The following is a 23,137-nucleotide window of genomic DNA, read 5'->3' as shown; positions in this document are numbered from 1 at the left end:
CTAACTCGAGTCAGTTATAAACACCCTTACAAAATGTTTTTTAAGGCAACCAAGTGAGCTAAAAAATAACCGTAAATTATCTTCTTGAGAGTTAGACATTAGTTTCCTTCTCAAAGGGTGGGTTTTTGCTAGTTTCTCACAAGGCCTTGATAGAATGTCCTCTATCCTTTCTTGGTAAGCTCTCTCTGCTGCTAGACCTGATTCATATTCTCACTGCTTCTCTTCTTCCTCAGTATCACGGGCCTGTTGATAGGCAATTTGAGCCCTGAGTTGCTCTTGGTATTCTTTTGCTTCCTTTACTTTTCTGGAAATGACATGAATATTTTTTTACCCACACTTCATGAATAAGCTAAACAACTTTTTATTATTATGATTATTCAGTCTGTTAGCATTCAACCTTAGACCAAAGAACCATTCAAAACTCCTTTTAGGTGTTAAGAATAACTACCACTCTATTAACCAAATGCTACATGCTAACCTTACGTTCTTCGAAGAATGAACTGCATTCTATTGTATGTTATCAAGCAGATTGCAAAATCAGTGCTTAACAAAAAAAGAGCAAGAACAACCCCTTGTAATCAGCATGCCTTCCCTGCCCCTCACAGTGACAGTGAGAGGACAGAGAATGACAGTGTCAGGTCTCAGTCCTTTCCTAGCTCAGGCTCATTGCTGCAGCAGCCTTACGCCCCATCTCCACTCCCTCATTCTGAAGATAACAAGTTACTGCCAATGGGGAAGACAGGGTGCAGGCTCCTGCTGTGGCGTTGGACTAATATTCTAGGAAATGGCTCTCAGAAGAAATCATTCTTCCATTCTACCTTGAGACTCATATATTACTTTCACTACCCTCTGGAGCAGCAGTGGAAGTCTACCTACATGCTCAGGCACACAGACACTTAAAATGCCAACAGTCTAGTCAAGACTTGTGCGCTAATGCAACGCAGTTGAACCACGCAGCACTTACTGATGCCACTGAATGCCATCTTTGCTAAGTGAAGCATATCCAAAGTGAAGCCCAGCATGTTTCCCTCAGAAAGTTGAGATTTCTGCCATATCCAGGAGATTGTTACCAATAAAGCCATCAGAGAACACAACAGATACTGGCTCTGGAAGGAGCTACTCGGTTACCTCCCACCGACAAGTGTGGAGAAAGGGCAGGAGTACAAAAGGGAATTTGAGTAAGTGAAATAAGGCCCTTTGTCCTAGGCTTTGCATGACACCCAGAGGAACGTTTCAGCTACTGCGTGTAACTATATTCTCACCCTGAAGAACTGTAAGGTAAGGAGAACCCCGTGCAGTAGTCTGGTATTTTGGTGGCTGACTATATGATTGTTTAAGGGATGTGTGTGGGTGGAGTTTAGCAATAAGCCTGAACACACTAGTTCTCCTAGGTAAGTAACGAAATAACCTTTCATTAACCTTCCTCCCCAAACCTCTGCCACTCCTAATAACAGCTCGGAGTATGAGGGGACGTATTTAATAAACATGATGGATGTAAGTCACATGATGGTCCAAAAAGACCAAAACAAGGATATGTAATGAAACACCATTATTTGTATGATGAGATCAGAATTAGTGATTTAATACCAATTGCAATATAGCAGGGCTGCTATTGAGCAGTTTGGAGCAGAGCCTCTCTGAACAGAAGAAAGCCCACCCAGTGCTCTTGGAGTTATCTGAAAATGAGAATTAGCCTACACACAAGTTTAAAAGATTGATCTGCAATGAAATGAACCGATGTCATAAAAGAAAAATACCTTGCATATTTTTCTTCTTGAATATGCTTGAGTTCTGTGATTGCTTCAGCTAATAACTTCTTCTCTTGAGCGAGTTCTTCCTGCTCCTTTGCATTTCTCTGCACTGCAAAAAAAACAAAAAACAAAAAAACTTTTAGAAGATAACAGCACTGCTAAGCTTGAAGGGACAGTGAGACTGTATTCAAGCCAAGTAGCAAGCCTGAGTTTTGTTGCTTCTGAAGAGGCACACAAACGATGGCAAGTGTATTCTCAGCTTATTTGTTTTTCATCCACTCAGAACAGAAAAGATTTCACATTCAGAACTTCATAATAATAATGATATAATTAATAATAATGATTGCTTGCTCATGCAATCCTTACTTTATTAGGCTCTGCTCTGATGATAGCAATGGGAAATTAGTGTAAGGAATGCCTGTAGGAGTAAAGTTTCAGAAGCAGATTCAGAGACAGTAGCATTGTTGTCCACTCAACCATACAGCCTGTGCATGCTGGGCCAGATGGTCTTCCCAAAAGCAGTGTGTTGTACTCCCTCTGCCTTTGCCAAGACTTGCATTCATGTGGTAGATTTGGTGCACAGACAGCGAGTTGTTATTACTTACACTTCTCCTCCATCTGCAGTTGTCTTGTATCCAGGACATCTTTCAGTAGCTGCTTTCTAGCCTCCTTTTCTAATCGCATTTGCTCAGCCTTCTTGGCCCAAACCTTCACCATTCTGTTCTTTGAGGAGCTTGTTCACTTCTTTTCCTCGCTGTTTCTCCTCCTCCAGCTGTTGAGCCAGGTGTGCCAGGTAAGTCTGTTGCTCCTTGAACAGCTCTTGCTGCAAACACACAGACATTTGCAGATCTGAGTAAATGAGTTCAAAAAGCCCTTTCAAAACGTGAAGGGAAGCGGTGGTTTGCAGACAATGTGAGAACTGGGAGCCTAGCGCTCCATCCCAAATCCTGTTATGGGAAAGCTGTGCAGAATCTTCTTCCTGGCCAGTCAACAGTGCCTGGACAACAGTGTAAGAGCAGAACAAATATAAAGTGATCCCTTCCCCCATAGCAGCTCAGCTGCCTACAACACAAACATTTTACAAAGACTTTCCACAGCTGACCAAGCTACTTCACCCTCACCTGCATTAGAAACCTTGGGATCTAGAAATATAATAATAAATAATAATAAATATCACCTCCTCTAATTTTGTGCCAAGGTCTAACAGTGAGTTTATACAACTTTCTTAAACTACATGAGCTTCTAAATACCTTGAGTGGAGTAAATGAATGCAGCTCCCTGCTCTGTCTTAAAGTTACCTTGAGACTAATTTTCACCCTGAAGTTGGATGACCTACTTGTTTTAAATTTAGGAAGCGACAGACACATCCATGGCACCTCCAAGATATTTAATATGAGGTTTTGCATCTATATATCCAGCTATTAAAGATTTAAAACAATTTCTTAGTATTAATGAATGAGAATAAGTTAAATATTTACTTTCCTCTGCAGTTACAAATATTTAATAAATCAGGTCCATGAAACAAAAAATATTTTTCTAACCTCCATTACATCCATGCAGTATAAGGATGAAAAAGCTCAGGTGATTTGTACACAATGGAATCAGCATGGAGGGACAAGATTCCAGGATTTCCTGAGAGCCCCCTTCTTTTGTCTAGCCTGGTAGTCTTGCTGATTGCAAAGCATGCTTTAAAGTACTCGCTGGGCTTTTAACAGATAATGGGCTTCTTCAGAGAAGTAGAGCACTGGCAGGAGGAGAAGCAACAGGCTATGTGTTGTGGTTTAGCCCCAGCCGGCAATTAAGTACCACACAGCTGCTCGCTCACCCTCCCCCCCCCGGTGGGATGGGGGAGAGAATCGGAAGAGCAAAAGTAAGAAAACTCGTGGGCTGAGATAAGAACAGTTTAATAATTGGAACAAAATAATAATAATAATAATAATAATAATAATAATAATGAAGAAAAGTAAAACAACAAGAGAGTGAGAGAGGAACAAAACCCAGGGAAAAAACAAGTGATGCAACCGCTCACCACCCGCTGACTGATGCCCAGTCAGTCCCCGAGCAGCGATCGCTACCCCCCGGCCAACTCCCCCCAGTTTATATACTGGGCATGATGTCATATGGTATGGAATAGCCCTTTGGCCAGTTTGGATCAACTATCCTGGCTGTGCCCCCTCCCAGTTTCTTGTGCACCTGGCAGAGCAGGGGAAGCTGAAAAGTCCTTGACCAGTGTAAACATTACTTAGCAACAGCCAAAACATCAGTGTGTTATCAATATTATTCTCATACTAAATCCAAAACACAGCCCTATACCAGCTACTAGGAAGAAAATTAACTCTATCCCAGCTGAAACCAGGACACTATGCAACAAAAGAATCAACTTATTCAGAGAAAAGGGCTTGTGTCTGATCTCATTTATACTGTGCAGTTCACTAAGGGCCACAAAATTAGTCTAGATGAGGTATTGCCCCACAACTTCACAATGAACACCTCTAGCCCTTACTTTTCTTTTTGTTTTCTCCTCAGTGTCTTCCTGGGGTTCCTGAAGATTTTTCTAAGATCTTCATCTCTAGGGCAAGTTCACCTTGTTTTTCTTAATTAAGACAATTCTTCTTGTCCTGTGCTGCACTGAGCAACACATCCCTACATTCCTTCTGTTTCTTTAGCTTTTCCATCTGAAGTTGTTCATTTTCTAGCTTAAGCAGTTGCTGCTGTTCTTCCTACAACGGTAAAAATAGCCAGCTTGTAAAATCATTGCATAACTTCAAACTAAGTGATGGCTAGAATTAGTTTAATTGGAACATTGAAGAGCAAAGATAAATACTTAAAGCCTTTCTTGCTGACATTAGAGAATTAGTGTCATCCATTAGATCTGTTAAAACATGAACATTTTAGCATATCATTCATTAGAATTCAGGATTTTTCTCTTTATCACATGCACTTCAATACCAAAACACTGGAATGGCTGATGTACTCCAAATATTTCAAGTGGATAGACAGAGTCATCTCTTTAGAGAAATCGATATCATTGTAGCACGTATGATCTATATCCAAGTCTTCACACGCAGCCATAACCACTAACTGATAACAGAGCCATGTGTTCCTCCTGTTTCTGCATATATTATCTGTCTGGTGCCTGTGCTGGATGTTCAGAGCACTGCATCTCTAGTGGACATAAGGTTGCACAAAGTAATTGTATCCTTATATTCTGATGAGCAGTTACTGAATTTCCATGGCTTCAAACCATTCTACTTTATATTGGAAAGAACAGGAAAATGGACAGTAAAGTTGAGTTCTTAAGAAAGAAACAATGAAAAATAGCAAATGTATATTCAAGATCAAACAGGTATATGTATATTCAAGATTATTTAGCCAAAAGAAAAAAAAATCCCAAAGCAGCATCAATAAAGTAATTTAGCATAATTCCTGATCATCCTGCATTTGAATAAGTTTACAAGCACTCATAGTCGTAAAACAGTATGTGGCCATCATTAGCTTATCTACAGGTCTCAGAAACAATGCCTGAGCTGTCTTGAAGGTACACAGTTTTTTGTTAACCTGTTTTTAAATTAAATGTCTCTTTTGTAATGTCAATAAATATTCTAACATGCATCAGCAGGTTTGCCATAAACAACATGTCTAATCTTCCCCGTAGGAAGTACAAGCTGCACCTCCTAAGGAACGTAACTTGTTATGCTGGACATAAAGCACCCACTGACTCTTCCAGTGTTTCAAAGCCAAAGCTGACTTTGCTATCTTCCTGAACAGCCAAATTCATTTTCAGAAGCTGGTAAAACAGCTTTGAAACTCAGTATATATTATTTGAACCACTAAGTAATCCAAAAAACTTTGAACAGTAAAGAAGGAAAGAAGGCGGAAATAGTTAGCAGTCTACTGGGCAAGCTGGCACATGTCTTAGGCTGAATTCTGATGTCAGTGAAGTTGTATGAGAGTAGCCAAGGATGGGATCCATGGTGCTTACTCTGTGAAAGTTTATACAATGGGGTAACACAATATTGCAAATGTACAAAGAAATTGTTACCAACCATCCATCTGCAAGCCAGGACCAAAGTGCTATGGCAGAAACTCATCTAGCACTTCTGAGACTACAGCCAGAATAACATGACTTCCATCACCTCAAGATATCACAATTCTTTAAGGGAGAGAAAAGACAGAGGGAGAGGAAGGCAGCTAATGTAGGTAACAGCTAATGAAAAAGCTAATGCAAAAATTGCTGTCTCTGTTTTGTCATCCAGCCTGAGATATCTTGATGCACACATATGGTCTATCATGGCAAAGGTGCAAGTTTTGCTTCCCTAAATAATCTATTTCCATTGCAACAACCAGAAGAAACCATTATACACAGAGACTTAGCTGTCCATAGCGTGTCCTTCACCCAGATGAAACCCCTGATCATTATAGGCTACCAACTCTGCACTGAGAAACTTGTAAGGAGGCCATCTGTCACATCCCTCTTCTGCTGAAAAAGGATTACATCCCATTTTCAATATAGAAACTCTCCTTTATGGACCCTTTGAAGAAAGCTTTTTTTCAGAGACTAAACCACTTTACCAGAAATTTATCTCCTTGACGGAGCCCAAGGCAGCTTCTCTTCAGGGGAAGCTACATAGTCTTCTATTCTAATAGCATTTTTCTGAAAAGGCCAGTTAAGTAGAAGTGTTCTTTGCCTGGGAGGTTTGTCAGTGCCTTAAAAGTTTTTACAAGAAAATAATTTTATTCTGCATGTTTTTAAATAAGTGAAACATTACAGTCTAGCTTGGAATAAGGACTCCACTGTTTTACAGCCAGGATTTTCAGAGCTTTAGATTCATTATTGTCATTATTTTTAAAAAGTAGTGGAGTATATATCTTGCCAACATCAGCTTCCAGTGCCTAACAAAGTACCCTGAGTGATCATTCAATTGCTACATGTAAATAGCTGCAAAATGAAGACTGAGTCTGAACTAAATAGTCTCCCATAACTCACAAAGTCAACACAGAATACTGTGAACTAGCAAGCCCCACTGAAGCCAGCACAACTACAGCAAGCCTACCCTGGGGAGAGATGAGGAAAAAAAGAGGGTAGTGGCCAAACAGTCGGGCCAAGGTAGCCAAATTCCTCCTATGATGTGACGCCCAACAGCAGCCAGCACTAATAGGCGAATAGGCGAGAGAGCTTAGGCACTGCTTACTAATTTGTTAAAAAAAAAAAAAAAAAGTAGATTCTGAAATTCAGTCAGCTTGGGCATGAGCAGTTGGGATTTTTCATATAAATGTGTCTCCTCATGTATGTGTCAGGGTCCTGAGTGTACCAACAGGCTCTGCAACCTCCCCGCAGGGGCTTGTCTGCCTGTGCTCACAGCCAGCCCCGACATGAGCCTTGGATCAGAGAGCTGGGAAAGAGCAGTGTGAGAAAGGGCTGAGAGGAGTCGCTTGGGAGCTGCAGTTAGGCTCAGTCTCTTGCCCTTGGTGCCTACGTGAGCTATGCTGCAGGTACGCCTGTGCCTGAGGTCGATCCTGATCCAGACCTGCTGACTTGACTTGCTGGCTTCATCTTGGACTTCATCACTACAGACCTGTCGAGCAGTTTGGACTGTTAGATGACCCCAGTTACTGTCAGCAGACCTGCTCTGCTCCGTTCCTTCGGGTACTGTGGGATTCTTGTCGGGAGGACAGCGTACTTGCCTGCCCTGCTGTCACCTTCGGCTCCTAGCTTGCCTTCCCTTCTGGGAGCAGCACACTCTTGCTGCTTCCTCCCAGTGCACTTACCGTGATGATTAAACATATGTATCATGGTCTGAGATCTGGTGTTATGCATTACAGCTGGGACACAAGACTCTCTAGCTATCCCGCAGGAAACTGGAAATCAGAAAACTGCAAAGATGTCTGGCAATAGCTTAAAAACATTTCCATTTCCCACAAAGGCTCCGAGAGGCTTTGAATGCCAAAATCCTTTACAATGCTAAGTTTCAAAAGATGTATTTCCCTCTGTAAACAGGAATGCATTTGCCACAGCTCTGGAGAAGAGGCTTAGCATAAATAGGACAGTCTCAGATACTAATGGAATCGGTGAAGATACAAATAAGGTATGGATTAATCTAAATGTCTAGTAAGCCTATCATTAGGAGGGCCTTATACACAACCCTGAATTGAGAATGATATGGAAATTACCAGCAATCGAGCCTCTTCTTTCAGCCGCTTTGCCTCCTCTTTGTGAGCACTGAGCACCGCTACCTGGGCACTGAGCACATTCAGGATTTCCCAATTCTGTTCTGATGATTTCTGCGTCTCCACCGCCTCTCGCTTTTCCTTAGCCAACCTATCCTCTTTCCAAAGCTCTGCAAACATCTGCTCTTCCTTCTTCTGTTGCTTTTTCAATTCCTCCTTCAGAGCTAGCTGGGCCAGCCGGTCTTCACACAATTCCTTCTGATGCTTCTTCATCTGCTGTACACAAAGCTCCTCACATTGTTCTCTGAAAGGCAACATAAAAGTTTAAAAAAAAAAAAAAGTCTCAAAATAATAAGCAAGTCTGGAGGTGTGTGATGGATGGAGGCTCCCAGCTCATAACTACTCGGAGGACTACGGCTCAGGATGCCAAATTCTACACCTGGTCTGACACTGACTCCTTGTGAGGCCTAAGGAATCACAGAGAGCCTGATTTGATGGAGATTTTGACCTTAATCAGTTGAAGAGCAGGTCCTATATTTGCATTTGTAAAAATAATATATATACACACGCACAATATATAAATATTTTATATACACAAGGTGTATTTTATATATGTAGTTGGAACATGTGTTGTGTGCAGTTTTTAATATATATAATATTTTAACATATAAAACACATGCACACTATGCTTGTTCAAACATGTAGGTTGTTCTTTATTCAAATGAAGACTTAGAATAGGTTTACTAGTCACTTGAAAGCTCATTCATATTCAGAAAATACTCTGAGAGCAGAAATTTAGGTTACACAGTTGAACAGGAACCACTAGAAATTTATTAATTTTTTTAATGAAGTTTTGTGGGATAATTCAGAAAAGTTGCAATAAGAGTCTGGAGAAGCTAGAAAGTCAAACAAGTAATACAGCTTTCAATTTTCATTTACTCACTTCAATTGAGTTGCATATAAGCAGATACTTATCTTCAATTGAAGAACACACGACCATTTAGAGATTCTGCTTTCATTTTTACAAACAAAGCAGTATTGAGATCAACATATGCTATTAAACAATATTTAATTTGAACAATATACAAGCTTTTTAATTCTGTTCTATAACAAGGATATAGATTTTCATAAAATCAATGTGAAACTAGCAGACAATGGTGAAGATCTACAAGCGTTAAAGATCTGTAAGCTCTAAGGATGTGCGATAGACACACATGAATGCTGTGAAGTAAAAAGATATCTCACAATTTCATGCTGAATGAAACCATCTTCTACAGATTATTGCAGTGCTATTTAGGAATTCATAGCAGACATCATAAGATATCATTGACTGAATCTTGAACCACTGCATGACAGCGTGTACAATGTGAAATACTATTACTTTATACAATGTTTATCTGACAATCCTGTGCAGCAAAAATATTAAATATTCATCAAGCACCTATCTCATAGTACTATCATTCTCGACATCAGGATAGTTATTTAGTTTTCATAACTACAGCAATGAAACAAAATCTGAATGAATTCCATTGACTAAGATTTTTTTTTTTTTTTACTTAAAAGCAAAATTAAGTTTGCCAGCACTAAAGATAGATATTTGGTGATTTGCTTTTTCATGCTCTGTGGCTCTGCTAAGGATCTGTCTTTGCTAAGTCTTCACTTTTCTAAATGATTCCTAAGTCCAATAGCTGCTGTCTCCATCTAAACCCACATCTATATTCCCTGACCTGGGTTTCGGGTATAGAATTAATAGGAGCATTATTCTCTATCTGGGGCCATGGGTTCACACCTCCATGGAGGCTACAGAAATGATGCAAATTTGGCCTCTTCCTGAGGTAGTATCCACTGGCAATGAGGCAAACAGGGAAAGAGTTTAGCAACACAGGATGTGACTGGTGGTCTATAACTCATTTCTGCCCTAAAACTAGCAAGATTACACTATACAATAATGGCTTCTTTACTTGACACTGCTCCTTTGTCACCTCCCACTCACCTCCTGCTAACAAGCGCAGAATGAGCGCAGCTCCAGGTATCATTAATATGTGGCTGAGGCAACTACCAGCGTGTAATAATTGTGTGTTGGCTTACAAGATCTTCCAGAGCTTTACCAATACAACTCCATGCTAAGCCAGCCTAATAAAAATTACTTAGGGCTTATAAACTGCAAAGAGCATTTCCCTGAATAGCCCCTCCTCCAGTTCAGAACTGGCTGAAAAAGCTGCTGACAGACAGAAAAATTGTCAGTGCCGAAAGCCAGCCTGATCCTGTTCTCAGTGCCACAGCAAGAGCCATCCGACCAGTCAAACTTACAGTGGAGTGGTGCAAAATCAGAGCTGTGACTGTGGAGGGGAAAGCTTGCTACACCTCGCTCTCCCTTGGTGCTGCAGGAGTGAGATACAGCCAAAGAACACAATGCTTGACCTGTAATTTCATGCAGAAACAGAGGTCTCACCACATTTTCTTCCTGTCAGCATTCACTGTTTGCTGCCTCACATTTCAGCTGTAAGCTTCTGGGTCCAAGGGCATCTCTCTCTTCATCCTCTATTTGTAAAGCACCTAATGCCATTGAGGCAGTGGTGAAAGGTGCTAAGCACTATATACAAACAATAAAAGGGAAAGCAGTGCCATGAAAACAAAATTCTCATTTTACTTGATATCCAGAAGGCATTTCTAACTTCTTAACTGTTCCTGACTGAGAAGAAACAACAGTAATCTGCCAAGTCCCCTTTCATCAACATCAAGTCTCCATAAGATAAAACCTCCCACACTTAGCACTTTTCTCCCCCAATCCTAGGACATGCCACATCCTCTAACCAAATGTTGCGTTCTTCCTGGAGACCTGGGCTTGTATCCTCTAAAGGAGGAACTGTCCCTGGAATGAGGAACCATCCTCAGCTCAGGTCCTCAGAAGAGTGAGGAAATACAGGAACGAAGGAGCAGATGCCAGTGCAGTCTAGTGAAAAAGGATGGCTGTTTTACTTCCTTGTATGAGACGGGGAACCTTCTGCCCACTCATTCACTGGTTGTCCCAACAACAAAAGCAGAGATCAGCACAGCGATGTGCATGCTGTGAGCCACGGCACACTCCAAGAGGTGCCCCTGCCTTCAAGCAGGTCAACAAACATCCTACATCATTGCCGGTTTTCTTACATTTTAACACTGGGATCTATCTTCCAACTACTGGGTAGGAGTTAGTGGTGATTAAAGACTAGAGTACTAATTAGTATTCATGAAAAACATATTTCTCAAATGTTCTGAGGGAAACATGCCATTATTAAGATTTGAAATCTTACACCATTAGAAATAACTGTATTACCTTAACACAATGGGTTCAAAGTTCTCTCAGCAGTGAAGGAATAAAGAATTAGTTATTCTTTTTCATGATTATAAACTAAATTGAATTTAATTGAATTCTCAGAGGGGAAGAGAAGTTAAATAAAAGTTCAGCATGGTTAGAATTTTATATTAAAATAACCCTGCAATTGCTTGATTTCATCAAAATAATTCCTTCAAAGCAGCTTTTACAGCAACCTATAAACATCTGCTCCCCCAGATGGCTGTTTTTCTTCCTCACTTTGCTATCCTAAGCTTCTTAACATTAAAATTGTGCCTGTATGTAGCCACTTCCCAAAGACAGAAACTGCATTTATTTTTTATTTATTCATTTTATGGCTGCAGTACAAAGTTGCTGTGATAATAACATTCTCTGTATGGATGCTTCTGATGTTATCGCAAGAAAGAGGATGTAATGTGTTTTATGCAAATTTTAAGACATTGCAATTTTCTTTAAAGATACCAGTGATGAACATGCCCTTGGGCTAAAACTGGCTGAATATCTTTTCATACAAGTTGTAGCCCTTCATGAAAATGAATTCCAGCGGGACTCTGGTGGTCCAAGGACTGTGCCCTCCGTCACCTTGCAACAAAGGACTCTTCCTGGCTAACATGACTACTGAGAAGCTGTTAAATCTATACCCTGAGGCTACAGCTCCAAACCAAGCCCACATGGCTAATAAAAGAGCTGCCTTTTAGTACTCTGGAACAAGGTACTGGAGCACTGTACACTATAGGTGCTCCTATACCTCAGGTTTGAGAATCTATACCTGCAAAAGAGTGGAGCGCCTTAAATTTAAAAGAAATATAAAGAAGTCTGTATTAGGTTTCAGAAAGACATTCAAAATAGTTGTAAATTCACAGGCAAAGAGAAACAGAAAATCATGTGTATATCCACCTGTTACTGAAATGACCTCCCAGGGCTCCTCTGGGTGTGTCCTAGAGCAACGGTCTCCAAAGTGGGGTGTGCAAGACAATCCATTGGGGTGCAGAAAGAAAATATGTTTTGTACCATTAATAAATAACATTAAAAATAAAAATAGTGTTTATTTCATCTTTATCTCACCCTCTTAATTTCTATTTTTGCATATGTTTTATAATGTACATAATATACTAGTACAGTAGTACAAGTATATAATTTATAAATAAACATATTGGGGGCGAGTGCTAAAAATTCTTTTTTATTGATAGGGGTGTGCAATCAAAAAGGTTTGGAGACCACTGCCCTAGAGGACAGGTTGTGACACAATTACAGATTTCTGGTTGTGGATCTTCAATAAGTGTTGGTTTCATGATCAGCAAAGCCTGCTCCCAGATCTCTGCATGGACCAGGATGGTTTAGGAGGAAGAGTAACAGCTAACAGTGGGGGAAAAACAGATTTGGGGCTACTTAAAGAAGACAAATACATGCAGATTCAGATATTAGAAGTTACTAATCTAATCAGAATCGATCACCACAGTAGAGACTTCCTTTCTCATTGGAAAAGAACAAACTTTAAAATATTACTAAGCATATACATGAAGAAAGATATCTGCCTTTCGAAGGAGAGATCAACCGACAAGGTGAACTGTTGTCAGTTGGTGTTATTAAAGTTTTTGTTTTTTATAGGGACCTTAATTTAAAAGTAGAAAGAGACAGAGCTAGAAGAACAGAGGGAGGAACTGACTATGGAAATGTATTTCTATTACATCAGGACACTCAAAGAGAAGGACTCTGTGCACTGTAGGATGAAGATTCATCTGCAGAGATACTCAAAGATTGCCACTCACAACAGCTGTGAAGAAAGATTATTTCACTGCCTCTAAATCCTCTGAAAAACTGCAGCCAGCAGAACACCACCAGTAAAGCTCCAGCAACACTTTTTAATGGGATACCATGTGGTATGAATATTGCCTAGATCCGAGAGCAGACTGGGAAAGGTAGAAGGATGATGGGAATGATCCCATGAGACTGAGTGAACCACATATCAATAGGGTTGTACTGGGAAGTAAGAGGACCTGAGAAATGTCTCAGGCAGGCAACTGCAGCATGAAAGTCCAAGTATGTATCACCAGATGATGAGATTCACTGGTGGGATTCATTTTGCAATTAAAATATCTAAAATTAGGTATCTAAACAGTAATCTACATGTGAGCTAAATTCCCATTCTAATAAATGGGAACCTAATCAATGCAGTCAGTGGAGGCTAGGGTGCAGTTCAACTGGCAGACCAGTATATGCCTACTTTAAGATGACATTAGGTTCCTTTAACTGTCCTGATCTCAATGAAGATCTACTGAGTAGAACACAATTTCAGATTCCCAGTGAATATAAAGATACCAACACTTAGACACCTACCTTTAGGTGTCTAAATCGCAAGCTGAATCCCTTCTCCTTGGCACGTAAGACAAGCTACAAGTACAAAATAAAAGGCACTCCAGCAGTGTCTCCTCTAAACAATTTTAAACATGAATTTCAACCATTTTGTATGATGGGTAGAGAATAACTAGGAATTGTAAATTGTGAGGGCCATATTTTAAAGCCAGCATGTGAATTTAGAAGTGCATGCACTGCCTTAACACCTTAGTCAATAAACCCCACATTTAAGAAACCAACATTTATCTGTGAAATTAGTTAATTAGAGTTTATATGAAGTGAAAACAAGTGTTGATTTTTATCCCCAGCCTCTGCACACTGAGAAGCAGGTGTTGTGGATTTCCGTAGCACTGTGGGAGACTGGGAAGAGACACTTCAAATGATTACAATTAAATTACATTAATATTATTTTCATCCTTTCCTCAGAAAACCAGATTTCCAAGAACTGAACAAGTCAGATTTCATGCCAAGGCCTCAGGGCCTGATAAGCACCTGCAAATCTTAATGACTTCAAAAGACGCTGCCAAGCTCAGCATCTGGGAAGACTTGGCACAGAACTTCAGGTTGCATTAAAACCTTAGCTTCGGCTGGTACTCTTGAAAAGTATGCAATAAATAAAAACACTGTATTTTTAGACAATCTTAACTTTTCAAGGATCTTCGATGTATTAGCTTAATAAGCATGATTTAGGCCAAATTAACCTTCCATGAACCCTTTTCACTCCAATAGTATAAAGCTGAAATAGAACTATATGCCAGAACAAGGAATTACAAAAACAGCTGACTTGGCAGGTGACAGTGCAGGAATGCTCACACAGGACAAGGAGTATCGCACTACACTCGGAATAATGTTTTCATGGTATCTCAACACTTAATTCAAATAATGGAGACAGTACAGTTCTCTGTACCTGTTGCCTTCATCTCTATTAATGAAAATTTTTCTCACGCACTTCACTGAGCGTTACGGCGTTGCAAATTTGGATCCCTGGTCTTTAGAGGCTGCACCCCTTAATCGAAAGTCAGAAAAAGACTATACTCTGCTCCACTGCATGCAACATAACTGAGGCCTTTCAACTTCTGACAAAGCTCATACACCTCTATCCAAACCACCTTAATTTTTTTTGTTTTATCATTTCAATCACATTCACCTTTCCTTCCTCAGTTTATTACTGTCACGTTCTTGTTAAATTGCCTCTTTGTATTTACTTAACCCAAATTTTATTTTATAAGATACCTGAATTGCTGCTCTTGTTTTTTCAGCCACCAGTTGTTGTCTTTCTTTTTCTCTCTTCTCTCTCAGTAATTTTGCTCGCTCCCTCACTTTCTCTTGTTTCTCCAGTGCCGTTTCTTCAAGTGACTCCATCTCAGTAAAGTACCTACTTTCCTCTGCCTCCAGAAGCTCATGAAGCCTGTAATGAAAACATTTAAATAAAATCTGCAATACATTGATGCCATTATCGTGTGGGGCAATGCAGCAGAAGAAGTTTTTGAGAAAGGGAAGAAAATAGTCCAAATCCTCCTGAAAGACGGTTTTGCCATAAAACAAAGTAAGGTCAAGGGACCTGCACAGGAGATCCAGTTTCTAGGAATAAAATGGCAAGATGGACGTTGTCAGATCCCAATGGATGTGATTAACAAAATAACAGCCATGTCTCCACCAACTAGCAAAAAGGAAACACAAGCTTTCTTGGGCGTTGTGGGTTTTTGGAGAATGCATATTACAAATTACAGTCTGACTGTAAGCCCTCTCTACCAAGTGACCCGGAAGAAGAACAATTTCCAATTGGGCCCTGAGCAACGACAAGCCTTTGAACAAATTAAACGGGAGATAGTTCATGCAGTAGCCCTTGGGCCAGTCCGGGCAGGGCCAGATGTAAAGGATGTGCTCTACACCGCAGCCGGGGAGAATGGCCCTACCTGGAGCCTCTGGCAGAAAGCACCAGGGGAGACTCGACGTCGACCCCTAGGGTTTTGGAGTCGGGGATACAGAGGATCCGAGGCTCGCTATACTCCAACTGAAAAAGAGATATTGGCAGCATATGAAGGGGTTCGAGCTGCTTCAGAAGTGATTGGTACTGAAGCACAGCTCCTCCTGGCACCCCGGCTGCCGGTGCAGGGCTGGATGTTCAAAGGGAGGGTCCCCTCTACGCATCATGCAACTGATGCTACGTGGAGTAAGTGGGTTGCGCTGATCACACAATGGGCTCAAATAGGAAACCCCAATCGCCCAGGAATCTTGGAAGTAATTATGGACTGGCCAGAAGGCAAAGATTTTGGAATATCACCAGAGGAGGAGGTGACGCGTGCTGAGGAGGCCCCACTGTACAATCAACTACCAGAAAATGAGAAGCAATATGCCCTGTTCACTGATGGGTCCTGTCGTATTGTAGGAAAGCATCGGAGATGGAAAGCTGCAGTATGGAGTCCTACACGACAAGTGGTAGAAACTGCTGAGGGAGATGGTGAATCGAGCCAATTTGCAGAAGTAAAGGCCATCCAGCTGGCTTTAGACATTGCTGAACGAGAAAAGTGGCCAGTGCTCTGTCTCTATACTGACTCATGGATGGTGGCAAATGCCCTGTGGGGGTGGTTACAGCAATGGAAGCAGAGCACTTGGCAGCGCAGAGGCAAACTCATCTGGGCTGCAGCATTGTGGCAAAACATTGCTGCCCAGGTAGAGAACCTGCTTGTCAAAGTATGTCACGTAGATGCTCGTGTACCCAAGAGTCAGGCCACTGAGGAACATCAAAACAACCAGCAGGTGGATCAGGCTGCTAAGACTGAAGTGGCTCAGGTGGATCTGGACTGGCAACATAAGGGTGAATTCTTTATAGCTCTGTGGGCCTATGACCCCTCAGGCCATCAAGGAAGAGATGCAACATAGAGATGGGCTCGTGATCGAGGGGTGGACTTGACCACGGACACTATTGCACAGGTTATCCATGAATGTGAGACATGCGCTGCAATTAAACAAGCCAAGCAGTTAAAGCCTCTCTGGTACGGAGGGCGATGGCTGAAATATAAATATGGGGAGGCCTGGCAGATCGATTATATCATGCTCCCACAAACCCGCCAAGGCAAGCGCTATGTGCTTACAATGGTGGAAGCAACCACCGGATGGCTGGAAACATATCCTGTGCCCCATGGCACCGCCCGGAACACTCTCCTGGGCCTTGAAAAGCAAGTCCTATGGCAACATGGAACCCCAGAAAGAATGGAGTCAGACAACGGGACTCATTTCCGAAACAACCTCATAGACACCTGGGCCAAAGAGCATGGCATTGAGTGGGTATATCACATCCCCTGTCATGCACCAGCCTCTGGGAAAATCGAATGATACAATGGGCTGTTAAAGACTACACTGAGAGCAATGGGTGGTGGGACATTCAAACATTTATACACATTTAGCAAAGGCCACCTGGTTAGTCAACACTAGGGGATCTGTCAATCGAGCTGGCCCTGCCCAATCAAAACTTTTACGCACTGTAGAAGGAGATAAAGTCTCTGTAGTGCACATAAAAAACATGCTGGGGAAGACAGTCTGGGTTACTCCTGCCTCGGGAAAGGCAAGCCCATTCGTGGGATTGCTTTTGGTCAAGGACCTGGGTGCACTTGGTGAGTAATGCAGAAGGATGGGGAAGTCCGCTGTGTACCTCAAGGGGATTTGATTTTGGGTGAGAATAGCCAATGAACTAAATGGTATGATGTTAACTGCTATACAATACTGTATGTCATCACTTTTATGGTGGCTATATGCCATATCAATGGTATTTCAGTGAGAATCACCCAGATTAATGAAGAAGGAACTTTGCTGAAAGCAAGCAAAGTGCAGCAGTGATGGAACCAGAACTGGCTTCAGCATGCAACAATCCAACCCCACACACCCTCTCTCCTGCCCTGAAGGACTGTTATGACAGATGGAGCCCAAAGTCATGGACTAAATGACCTCAACGGACATTTTAGAGGGATGGCCCATAGACCAAGGGAATGATAGCTGTGTGTACATATCAAAAGACAGGGAAAGTGGTGGTGATTAATTGGAATGTATTAGAAAGGGTAGGACCTGGGCATGACGTAGATGGTATAGAATAAGGGGTGGATACTGGTTCCCTGACTGGGAAAGTTAAAAATCACAAAACAACATATATAGACATAATAAGTACCAAACATTAAATAATACGTAGGTCCCATTCTTTAAAGGCAACTTTTTACATTGCAGACACTTGTACAGAGTTTTACTGCCTTCAAGGTCAGGATCAAGAAGGCAGCTACCCTACTTTAATAGTATTTGCTCAACCTATACAAATCTGCATCAAGAATTAGACAGCTATTGTTTTACAAAGGCTTCTCTTTTAATCCATTCCAAGTACCATTATAAAAAAAAGAATTTTTTCCTCTCTGAGTATACTGTTTTTTCCCCAAAGTAACAGATGGAGAATCTTTCAACCTCTCTTCACCACTTCATTTTAACCGTGCATCAGAAGTTAATCACTACTGTCAATGGTTACCCTATAATTTTGTTAAAGTAGTTGGCTTCTGCTCAGTGCTAATGAACTGACAGTCACATTGAAAAGTGTTAATTTACAGCTTTTGTAGAGAAGCTGGTTTCCCTTCAGCTGAAAAGGGGACTAACCTAAACATTTTCATATAAGAGACACATTTTAGAGAAGCGTGGGACAACTTATAGCATCATTTCTGAAATGGATTTGAGGTTACATTAATATGTAAGAATTTTACAGTATTTTTCACTAGAAGAGTTTGTAACCTAGATAATTTCAAGGATACTAAGAAGGCAAACACCACAGCCTATTTCTTATACTAATACTTAAATATTAAAAATAAAAAACAATGTTATGTAAATATTAAGAACATTTATTAATCAAATCGCAGTTAAGCACAATTAAGCATAAACTTTTTTTTTTTAAACACACACAGACAATGAAAAGGCAAAACCAGGGAAGTCACACGAACCTTGATAGCTTGCTCAAAGTTAAGAACCTTTCTATTAACTTGGTTTCCAAGCATACCAGCATCCATCTTGGGATCCATCATTTCAGTTGCAGACATGGCTTCAAAAAGACCAAAACTAAGGACACCAATACAAAAAAGTTCCAAATTTAATAATTTGGTTTATGAATATTTTTTTTGTATAAACGAATGTAGAAGAACACATAAGATGACAACCTGAGTACACTGTATTCTTACTATAAACAATAAACTAAGACTTGTAAACATTATTATTGATCTTGAGTGGGCATGGTTTTCAGGAGTCTGAGGTTCTCTCAACAAGTGTCTAAGAAAAGATATGCCTAAAACTCATAGATTTGTTTTTTTAAAACCTTTTTTAAAAGAGAAAACTCATAGGTTTGGGTTTTTAAGCTGAAGAATGCTTCTTAGCCAAATACCCCGCTACTAGATCTGTGCATGCTTTTATCTATAAACCGCATAAGACATAGCATCTTTTTAGAGACTATGCAACATGATTGAATAATTACTTGGTGACATCCTTGCACCAGTGTTTTTAAGCAAGTTTGCATTTAACAATGTGGTTCTGTTTTCTGAGCTATTAGTCTTAAGTCAACATTTTTTCTTTTTGCAGATGAACATACCCATGTGGCTAAACAAGTTACTTTATTTTTAAAATGAAGCAAGATTAAAGTATTTTTAAAAAAATCAGCAAAATCTTAGCACGTGCTTTTTAAGTATACTTTTCTTGATCTGTAGAGCGCTCAGTTTCCATTTTGGCATTACATTTTAGAGTTATGTTAAACCACATGGACTGTTTATCCTAAACTTGCTGGTGACATTTAAGGTAACTGAATAAAAATCTTGAAGTCTTTCTGGTCTTTGTGTGTAAAAGTAAGACCATGTAAAATAGTTCAGCAGTGTCAACACAACTGATGATTAGATACACTATAAAATTCTAGTGCTTGCATTAAATCTGTTAACTGCAAAGGTAGTGTTTTACTGGCACAACGAAAAAACATTTAGCATTCACACAAATGCATCATGTATATACTGCTGAGGATGAATGTTATTCCGAATTATTTTGACTATTTTATTTAAAGTAGAAGTTTAAAAAAGCTTAGTTGGTACTGCATGACTTTTTCATTAGTAAACATTAATACATATGCACTAATTCTATCTAAAGAACCAGAACTATCCCAATAGCATACTTACAGCTTGTCATGAAGCAGTTCTCCTAACTTCAGTTCTGCAAAGGAACAGAACAGGATAAATTACCATTATCCTTCTAAAGCAATTTTTCCAAGATAGTCGTATCACTCACCAAGTTGTCTCATGCTATAAGAAAACAAGATGTGCAAAGCAGACCAGACATTTCTACTACACCTTTATTTGCTTTCACTTATAAAGTGCTTTCAAGACTGAAAGGCTAAGAAAACAGTTCTTCACAGTCTTTCCGCATTCCTCTCTGTTATTCCAGCAGTTGAAAGGGTTTTAAAATTACCAAACAATAGCTTCTGAATAGCCTGAAACGCAGGACAGTAGTTTTCAGGCTCCATCTAAATTTTTTTTTTTCAGGGGAGGTGTTTATTGAAAGGTTTGTTTTCCTCATTATTTTTTCATGGAGCCTTTACTGGTACTTCATGGGTATACAAGTCCTATATCATTAATTTAAGGGAATCCTTTGGTGGTATATAGAAATTGTGTTTATCATTGTTTTCCTGGTTTCAGCTGGGATAGAGTTAATTTTCTTCCTAGTAGCTGGTATAGTGCTGTGTTTTGGATTTTAGTATGAGAATAATGTTGATAACACACTGATGTTTTAGTTGTTGCTAAGTAATGTTTACACTGGTCAAGGACTTTTCAGCTCCCCATGCTCTGCCAGGTGCACAAGAAGCTGGCAGGGGGCACAGCCAGGATAGTTGACCCAAACTGACCAAAGGGCTATTCCATACCATATGACGTCATGCTCAGTATATAAACTGGGGGGAGTTGGCTGGGGGGCAGTGATCGCTGCTCGGGGACTGGCTGGGCGTCGGTCAGTGGGTGGTGAGTGGTTGCATCACTTTTTTTTTTTCCCCCTGGGTTTTGTTCCTCTCTCTCTCTTTTGTTGTTTTCCTTTTCATTACAGTTTATTATTATTATTATATATATGGGTTTTTTTCCTTTTTCACAATTATTAAACTGTTCTTATCTCAACCCACGAGTTTTCTTACTTCCGATTCTCTCCTCCATCCCACCAGGAGGGGGGAGGGTGAGTGAGCAGCTGTGTGGTGCTTAGTTGCTGACTGCAGCTAAACCATGACAATTGTCTAACTTATTGTGTGTAGTAAGTTGCAGGTTTATATTTATTTTTCCCCTAACATAATAATAAAAATCAGTTAAAAAATAAAGTCACTGTCAGAGTAAACTAACACTAAGTAATATCTAATAATAATATTAATTAGTAAAGACCCTATTTAAAGATGAGCAACTGTTTCCAAGTGACTGGAATGCATTACATCTCAGATGCTCAGTCTTGTTTCAAAGACTAAAAATGATGTGCTGACCAATTAACAAATCATTGGGTCCTAAATGAACAAGGTTTCTGTTTAGCAGAAGAGAAGGGGAGAAATCTTTGCAAAGAGAAAAACAGAATGAAAAATATATATATTTCTATAATCTGGAAGGGGAAGCAAGGCATGGTTCTTTTGACATTCCTAAGTTTAATACAGGCAAACCCAGAATCAATTTGGTCCATTCATGTGGAGCTTGAACCAGGGTCAAACTATTGCCTAAAAGATCTCAAGAACCATATTTAGTCCTCCAAAAGATTCCAATTTTTCTTCAGAATACAAGTAGTACAACTCACCTCTACAAGCCTCTTCAAAATCCTGGGTTATATCTACCCAGCTTGTATTACTCTTTTCCATCTTGTCAGGTATACCAAGTTCCCATCCTGAATCATCATCTTCTACTGAAGCTTTCATAATCATGATATTGCACCTTTAAATCCATATCAAAGACACTGCACATTATGAACAAGTTACAGAAAGGGTTGTAATAATGAGGAGAGAAAGGGAAACAAACTTATCTGATTTCATTTAAACAGCTACTGTTAAGTACAACCAGCCCAAAAAAACTTATTCCTAAAAAAATTTTTTAAAATATTATTTTCTTATTCAGTTTTCCTACAACTAGCTTCTTGGCTATGAATCCTCAAAAGCCAAGGACAGCAAAACTTTAGCAAGAGAGAGCTATTTAAAAAAAGTGCAGTCAACATGGAAATTAAACAGGAAACAACCTTAAAAAATCCTCCCTTACAACAGATGTAGATAACACAATTTATTTTTTTTTTTTGGGGGTGTTTTACACTACATTAAAAAGAGGGAGCTATAAAACTGACCACATACAAGTCTGTTATGAGCCCAAAGCATATCAAAACAAAATTTCAAAAATGAGTACATTTCCTCCAACTTCTTCAGCATAAAGCAACACCAAGATTACCACAGCATTATTAAGCAACTTTGATCTGAAATATAGCTTTTAAGCTAACTGCACTGATTATTTCAAGCTGATTTTATGCTTTCGCAGCATGTGGAGCAGCCCTGAAGAATTTTATGCTTTGCCTTTGAGATATCAGCAACATCAACTATCATCTTATTTTTGTTGATCCTTATTTTTGAGATATCAATGAGGCCCGAGAGCTTTAAACACCTTTAATCAAAGGCCTCCATTACATTAGACCTCCCAGGCATACAGCAATTGACAAAACCAAAAGGGGAGCAGGGGGAAATCAGATTTTGAACAACGAGTCTAGAAGTCCCTTCACCTAAGTAATACCTTTAATTTCTTCAAGAGGGAAGGACTCTAGAACATATAATAATCTGTAATGATCATCTAACTACCTGTACTTGGTATACATGGCAAGGGTTTGGTAGCGAGGGGGCTGCAGGGGTGGCCTCTGTGAGAAGAGGTCAGGGGCTGCCCTGTGCTGGACACAGAGCCAGTTTCAGCCGACTCTGCAACGGACCCGCCATAGAACAAAGCTGACCCAATCAATGAAGGTGGTTGGTGCCTCTGAAAATATATTTAAGAAAGGACAAAAAAAGAGAAGAGAAGGCTCAGGGGGCATCTCATCAATGTATACAAATTCAGGTGAATGGAGGGTGCAAAGATGACAGAGCCAGGCTCTTTTCAGTGGTGCCCAGTGGCAGGACCAGAGGCAATGGGCACAAAGTGAAACACAGGAGGTTCCATCTGAACATCAGGAAACACTTCTTTACTGTGACAGTGACTGAGCACTGGGCACAGGTTGCCCAGAGAGGTTGTGGAGTCTCCCTCCTTGCAGATATTCAAAACTGTCTGAACGTAGTCCTGGGCAACCGGCTCTAGGTGGCCCTGCTTGACCAGGGGGGTCAGACCAGATAACATCCAGAGGTCCCTTCCAACCTCAACCATTCTGTGATTCTGTCAACAACAGCACCTTTGTTTTTACTATACCATATCTTTCATAAGAGCAATGGGGACTGTTTATAAAATTTTCATCTTTAAATTTATGACTGGGAATGAAGTAATCATATAAA

At 40.2% G+C, this 23,137-nt stretch overlaps 1 protein-coding gene across 1 annotated transcript; it reads right to left on the bottom strand.

Moving 5' to 3' along the window:
* CFAP53 (cilia and flagella associated protein 53) lies at positions 1–21,547 on the bottom strand. Its single transcript, XM_072859632.1, is given in 11 exon segments — positions 1–304; positions 1,758–1,860; positions 2,357–2,468; positions 2,470–2,574; positions 4,255–4,300; positions 4,302–4,471; positions 7,923–8,223; positions 14,842–14,861; positions 14,863–15,016; positions 19,788–19,821; positions 21,424–21,547. Coding segments are annotated over 11 exon segments (1,473 nt in total).
* Positions 21,548–23,137: the final 1,590 nt, after the last annotated feature.

Source organism: Ciconia boyciana, chromosome 4 (assembly GCF_034638445.1).
Source record: "Ciconia boyciana chromosome 4, ASM3463844v1, whole genome shotgun sequence".
Classification (NCBI taxonomy): Eukaryota; Metazoa; Chordata; class Aves; order Ciconiiformes; family Ciconiidae; genus Ciconia; species Ciconia boyciana.
This window is presented reverse-complemented; position numbering and strand designations above follow the sequence as displayed.